General features: G+C 48.2%; 1 protein-coding gene across 3 annotated transcripts in view; it reads left to right on the top strand.

Moving 5' to 3' along the window:
- The window catches only part of NSG2 (neuronal vesicle trafficking associated 2), a 58,685-nt gene extending 53,662 nt beyond the window's left edge, over nucleotides 1-5,023 (top strand). For all 3 annotated transcript variants that reach the window (XM_025210161.1, XM_006028725.1, XM_014522291.2), the window contains exons 4-5: nucleotides 3,217-3,327; nucleotides 4,832-5,023. In XM_025210161.1, coding sequence (XP_025065946.1) covers nucleotides 3,217-3,327; nucleotides 4,832-5,023 — 303 coding nt within the window. The remainder of the gene's footprint in view (nucleotides 1-3,216; nucleotides 3,328-4,831) is intronic.
- The last annotated feature ends 2,084 nt before the right edge of the window (nucleotides 5,024-7,107 follow it).

Here is a 7,107-nt window from a genome sequence, read left to right as displayed (position 1 = left end):
CGACAGAATTGAGTGGTTATGGTATTGGCAGCACTGGTGCACACTGAAGTGCTGAAGCCTTTCTACTCTGCAACCCCCAATCACTTGCTGGAACCTGTCAGGCTGTAGAAGGATTCACGCTAGAGCAGAGGCAGATGTTCACAGTGAAACAGGAAACCAAGCAAAATTCACCTGATTTGGAGTTTCATTAAAAGACTTGCACCTCAGACCAGCTTCAGTAGAATCTCTAGAAGCGTTTCAGGACAATGTTCTATCTTTCAACAAGAGCGGTGCTGGTGTGAGAGCAGCAGGAGCTGTTCCTCTGAGTGAACTTTAGAATAGAGCTGGTAACTGTCTGAAGAAGACCAGGATGGTTTGGAGAGGAGGAAGCTGCCTCAGAGGGGTTCAGGTGGGGCAATGCACCTAGGACATGTCTGCAGTCAGCACACTGTAGGTCAGGGGCGGGCAATTATTTCTGGTGGAGGGCCACTTAATGAGTTTTGGAGAGCTATCGAAGGCCGCATGGGTGACCCTGCCCCTTGACAGCTGCCCTGCACCTTGTTGCCATCTGGGACTGGAAGTCCTACCCCTAACCCCTGACCTTTGCCACTGTATGTCCTTCCCCTTGCCCTGCAGAAATACTCCTTGGGGGGTGGGGGTTGCCATCTCAGAACCAGAGAAAAAGCAAATCATACACTAAAAGTCAAGCACCTACTACAACATCGTTTCATAGTTGTTTGGGGCTGGAAGGGACCTTACGGATCATCGGGTCCAGCCCTCTGCACTTGGGCAGGAAAGACTGCTGGGATCAGATGACCGCAGCAAGATATTTTAATTTTATTATGAAAAATATTTTTGGCATGATTTGTGTCCACATACTGTATATAGAGGTAATTGCATAATAACTCAAAAATAAATTCTTAGTCTTGTATATTGTGGGTGTGTGCATGTGTGTGTATGTGGTGGGGTGTGGGTATGTGCATGTGTATGGTGGGGGGTGGGTGTGTGCGTGTGCATGTATGTATGGTGGAGTGTGTGTGTGTGTGCACGCGCGCGTATGTATGGTGGGTGGGTGGGTGTGGTAGGGAGTGGGTGTATGTGTGGTGGGATGTGTAGGTGTGGCTGTGGTGGGGTGTGGATGTGTGTGAATGAGTGTGTGTGTGCATGGTGTGTGTGTGTGTATGGTGGGGTATGGGGATGTGTGTTTAGGGGGTTGTGAGGAGCTGTGGCTGTGTGAGGGGGCATAGGGTGTGTTGGGGTTGTGTATATGTGGGGAGTGTGGGGGGAAGGGTGTGGGTGTGTGGCATTTGTGGGGTGTGAGGGAGGATGCAGGGGTGTGGGGACCCCTCCCCCACTTCCCTAATAGCACAGCAGTGGCAGGCAGGGTGCTCAACGCACAGGTGCCTGGCGGGGCACGACTCTGGCCAGTGCTGCACATTGCAGTGAGGAGCGCAGCCCCCCACCGGGCCATCTGTATCACTGATGCTCCCTGCACGCAGCAGGCGTGGGAGGGAAGCCGCAGGCGCTGGAACCGGCTGCCTTCCCTGCCCCACAAAGCGCAGCCCGGCTGGGGAAGGCAGCCGGGCCCAGTGCCTGGCACTTCCCTTCCGTGCCTGGCAGGTGTGGGGGCTGCTTGAGTGGCAGGGAGCTCTGATGATACAGACAGACCAGGGGAGGCTGCACTCCTCGCTGCGCTGTGCAGTGCTGGTTGCAGCTGTGCCCCACCAGGCACCTGTGCCCTGAGGGTCCCGTCTGCTGCTGCTGCTGCCTGCCAGGGCTGTGCACCATCGGGGAAGTGTGGGGGGTCCCTACATCCCGTCACCCTCCCTCACGCCCACACGCCACCCACCTGAGCTCTGCATTACCACTATGGGCTCCACTGTCCCAGCCCGAGCCCTACGCTCTGTGTTTCCTTCCACTGCTCCTGCTTCCCTACCTGCTGTCTGGAGCCAGCAGGAGACTGGGCAAGCAGAACAGGTCCCTGGGGGCTGCAGCAGCAGCCCTGCCCAGAAGCTGCTACTGGCGGGGCCAAGCCCTTCTGCCCACGAGGGTGGGACTGTGGCGCGATAGGGTATGTTTGGGGATCTGTGTCCATGTGGGCGCCTTGCTCCCACCCTTGTGGGTGGAAGGGCTGGGCAGGGTTTCAATTTGTTGGGGGTGCCGCAGGCCAGATGAAAATGCTTGGCAGGCCAGATCCGGCCCATGGGCCGTATTTTGCCCACTTGTGCTGTAGACACCTCAGCTGGATGCACTTGACTAAATCTGTTACTGGAAGTTGCCCATTTAGTACTCACTTGAGTGTTTCTGCCTGGCTCTGCATTGTGCCATGTAGGCAACAGGGAGCAGCCCATTTGGTAGGTTCCTTAAAGGCATATTATGTTTGCTGTTTTTAGTGACAGAGCCAGGGGTTGGCAGACACACGAAGGCAGTGTCCCTGACCATTACCATGTCTGTCACCGCCTGTTATCAGACACACTGAAGATGTCTTCATTACACCTTGCCTGGCACTCATAAAAAGTCCAGGTCCCTATTCTGCACCTCTTCACTCTACAGTAGGTACAATTTAACCATGTAACATTAGAAAAGTAATGACCAGTGCCTGGGCGACTGTGGCAACAGGGGTGGCAGTAGGTGTTGGACTGGCTGTGGCAGTGTCAGTAGCTGCTGTTCTTGTGCCCTAAGTGGGCACCTGGGGTTGGTCTTGTGCCCCCAGTTGCTCACTCCTTGTTTCGCCAATGTGTAACAGCACTTAAAATGCCTACAAATGAAGAGTGTTATGGAGACTTATTTTTACCTCCCCTTGGTGAAGGTAGGAAAAAAGGGATCTTACTCTGGCTTTGAGGCAGCCTGGCTACTGCTGCTCAGACAATGAATATTCCCCCTACAAGTAACCTCTGGTTGACAGCAGCAGGGTAAAATGGAGCTGCTTTCTTTTGAACTGGGAGATGAGAGTGTGGGAACACAAAGCCTTTCAGAACAGTAAATCTCCTAGTGAAAACCTAGAAATTTGTAAGGGATTAAACACAGAAAATGCCTCATCAAAGGTCTTAGGGAAAAAGGGATGTCAAAAATCAGGGATATTGGATCTAGCAAGTCATTCAATTACCATGCTTAGTTAAGTACCACACAGCGAAGAGCACAATCTGTTAGGATGGATGTTAATATAAGTCATTTAATTGCGGGGTTGCTCAAATGCCATTTTAACATCTGTGGAGTAATATTATCCCTCTTTTGTAGGTCACTATTCTCATAAGTCTGGCTCTTGCATTCCTTGCCTGCATAGTCTTTCTTGTGGTGTACAAAGCCTTTACTTACGACCACAGTTGCCCAGATGGATTTGTTTATAAGGTAAGAGATTTCAGTCAGATGAAATGCTCGGGATAGGCATAGAATCTAATTGAAAATGTGGTTCCAGTCTAGTCTAAATTTTTCATCAGGGTCAAACAGAGCATTTGGCAAGAATGTGTTGACAGGTGAAAGGGGCTTGAGAAATGTGGATTTGTATCTTCCTCCAGCAGCTACCATAGCATTGTAATCACTGGGATTAGACCTCTGTGAACACTACAGACAAATGTCCATGAATAACCCTAATAAGTTTGAATGAGCCCATTGCAACTCACATGTAGCTTGCTGCCCACAAACAGCCATACCATTGAGTTACACTGGCATAAAGGTCCCTGTCCAGCAAATTCCAGTGGGGCATACACAGGTCCCAGGTCACTGACTTAAAAATGTGCATGTGCAAGTATTGGTATGAAGCGTGCTTCTGCTCTCATCTGATTTAGGAACTGTGAGAAACCACATGACTCCTTTGACCAAATGCTGCTAGCCAACTGTGTGAATCTCAGATAGTCACAGAAGGCTGTTCACTCCCTCCCCAGAGTTTAACAAGTTGCAAAACAATTCATGGGTTAAGCATTTGCAATGAATACTGTGCTGGAAGTCTTCACTGCTGCAAAAAGCAGTGGAAAAGCAACTACGGAGTTGATATATTTGTCACTGTGAATTACTCCCCTAGTGCACAGAAGATCAGAGCTCAGACCGAGTGATGTCTTTTGGATCCAGAATTATATCTGAATCTGAGTGCTGCAGAAGCTCAACATGTTTGGATCTGGGGGTTCCATTAATAGCACTAGACTGAGGGAAATGGATGGCTTAGGGTCTTGGCATATGGGACCCTGCATGTCTGACTCCCCAGTGAATACGTCCAGGTCAGGTCAAATGTTGTTACTGTATGAGGGCTCTTTTATGACCTCTGCAAGGCAAAGTGGTTTTCTCTGTGCAGGTGTTTCTGTACAAGTGTTCACTCAACAGAAGAGAGACTAGTTGGCAGTCTCGGCACAGACAGATAGCTCCAAAAGGACCATGGAGACTGCTTTCCCCTTCCATTCCTCTTCCAGGACAGAGATAAGGCACAGTAGCAGGGCAGCATGTAAGAAGCTTATAATGCTTCTGCCTGTCCCATATCTGTTCAGAGAATGAATAAAGAACTTCAGCTTCCACGGCTGTCAACTGAGTGCTCTGTAGGAGCTAACAAATGTACTCTCCCACTGCTCCTGCCAGCTGGGCCAGACCCCTGTTCTGTGCTTTCCATTCCATTCTGCAGAATGAAACCAGTCTGCACTGAGGATCACCAATATCACCAGCAGTTTTCAAGTCAGATGACTGTGCCCTGGAGTTTCTTTCATCCAATGCATTTGACTAATGGAAGTTGCATCCTTGTCTCTATGGCAGCCCATAGCCTAATCAATGAGATGGGTCAAAAATCATCTAGGAGAAACAAATGATTTTAAAATGAGTGTATGGTAATGTGACTGGTACTTACTTGTCCTGCTTTCTTCCCTCTCTCCAGCATAAGCGATGCATCCCCGCCTCCCTGGATGCCTATTACTCAGCACAGGATTCCAACTCCCGGGGCAGATTCTATACTGTCATTAGCCACTACAGCATGGCTAAGCAAACCAGCTCACGCTCTGTATCACCCTGGCTTTCCTCCGGATCAGTAAACCATGAAGCCAAGGCTGCCAAGACAGAAGGCCATTAAAGTCACTCTGTGATGATGGGAGGGTGGGCGGGTGGGGAAAGAACACCATGTTTATAAAGCATTGCTCTAGTTTCAAGAGGGTGCTGTGCTTAAAGCACGACAAGAATACATGAAGCTCAAGTGCAGGAGTCATCCTAATTGATATTTCTTTTCGTGCATTGTTCTCGTTGATTTGTAACCAAGTCAAGCTCTTGTACAAAGGCATGTTCGATGTTGACTGTAACTTATGATGTACAAATATTTTTAAAATCATTGCTTAAATATTTGTTAGAAAAATAAAAAACAAAAAAAGCAAATTCCGAAAATAACCAGGGAGGATGGAAATGAGCAAAGAGAATCCCACAAACCTCTCTCTTTGATGGGAAGTTGTGACCCCAGAGCAGGCAAGAACATTGGAAAACTCTTTTTGAGGGGGTGGGGGAAGTTTGTTAGAAATCATCTTGTTACATAGTTAAACTTGCCCAAGTGAGGACCTTCTCATGGGCAAACTGGACAAAATACAGCATCAGAATTAATTAGTGGCTAGGGAAATGCACTCACACACATTCACATTAAGGCCTGAATAGAAATAGGAAGATGTAGGGGTTTGTTGCATATCGACACCATTGGAGATCTTCAGTGTGGTAAGAGGATGAAATCCTGACTGTGTTTTGAATGTAGAACAGGATGTGACAGATGGAGCTATTACTGTGCTTAGATCGCCAGTATGCTTTCTATCAAAGGACTGGGAGCTAGGGGGTGAGGCCTGTATGCTCGGTGTTGTCACATACTTCTTGTGTGACCTTGGGCGAGTTACATGGGCCTGATCCTTTGAGGTGAAGTTTGTTAGAAATCCTGCCACAGTGAACTAAGGAGCCTCTCAGGAGAAGCTCAGTATTGTATAGGATCAAGACTTAAGCCTCATTTTCCCTTCACTTTTGAAATAAGTATTTAGAGTGATGGATTAAAAAGTGTTATGAAAGCTCAAAGTATCAGTTGACCTGAAAAACTTGGAACAAGCTCCAAGCCTGGTCCAGCCCTACGCAGGATAAAACAAGACCCGGTGTCTGGCGTGGGCAATGAATCTCAACGAGCATTAACATGGGGTTTGTTAGGCTTGAGTGAAGGGCTTCTCTTTTCCAGGGCTACCGCTCAAGACTCGTCCACAGCTAAATTATGTGGTATCTTGGGGAGTATGAGCTCCACAGGGTGGGCAGCAGGAGGAAACCGAGTCTGGCATTTAAGTTCACATTTCAGGAGTGTGTTCATCAGATTTGTGGCTGTGGCAGGAGAGGAACCGAAATCCAGTCTGGGCAGAGTATTGTCCTCCAGCACAGATATTAGAGATTTGAATGGTGTTAACGAGGGCAGGACTGGGCTAACAGGAGTCATGATAAATAACTGTATAGTGTAGCTAAAACTGTAGTGCCAAATGCCATCGTCTGACTTTTCCCCTTCCCATCTCCATAGTTCACTTGTAAATTCATCTTTCACTTGAAATGTACAAAACCCTCCTCCCGACACCCAAAGCAGATCGCCAACCAATCACTGAACAATTTATAATTTTGTGGTGTATTTTTTGTCAGTAGGTAGCAAAGACTGAAGTATTTTTTGGTGTAACTTTTCTGACAGGAAAAATAAAGCTAGATGTGTCTGAGAGTCTCAGTCGTCCCAGAGGGTTTCTTTCGCCTGACCCCTGCAGTGTTGCTGTGAGAACAGGGTGGTGGGATATGATGTCTGGGTGCCTGCACCTGCTGAGCGTGGATGTCTCTGTTGTGTGGAAAGGAGAAGTGTGAACCTTTCATGGGTCATTGAGATCTCCTCGTTTTTATTGCTTGGCCAGGGGGAACCTCTCACATTTGGGACTTTGTTTTTTCCCCCAGTTTTTCAACTAAACAGCTTTCAGAACAAGAGTTGCTGAAATCCTAATGTGTTGCATGCTCTGTTCTCAGTCGCATGCTGCTCTTCTAGCCCCATAAAGAGGATAAAAATCTCATCTTTGGACTTCTTGGGATAGGCACAAAAGTTTGGTAGCAACCTGGTACACAGGTAAGTGGCACAGGCAAAAGAAAAGCAAGGAGGTGGAACGACCTGGATACATTGTG

This window comes from Alligator sinensis, unplaced genomic scaffold (assembly GCF_000455745.1).
Source record: "Alligator sinensis unplaced genomic scaffold, ASM45574v1 scaffold360_1, whole genome shotgun sequence".
In the NCBI taxonomy this organism is placed as follows: Eukaryota; Metazoa; Chordata; order Crocodylia; family Alligatoridae; genus Alligator; species Alligator sinensis.
Note: the sequence above shows the minus strand (reverse complement) of the source record. Positions and strands in the feature narration are given on the sequence as shown.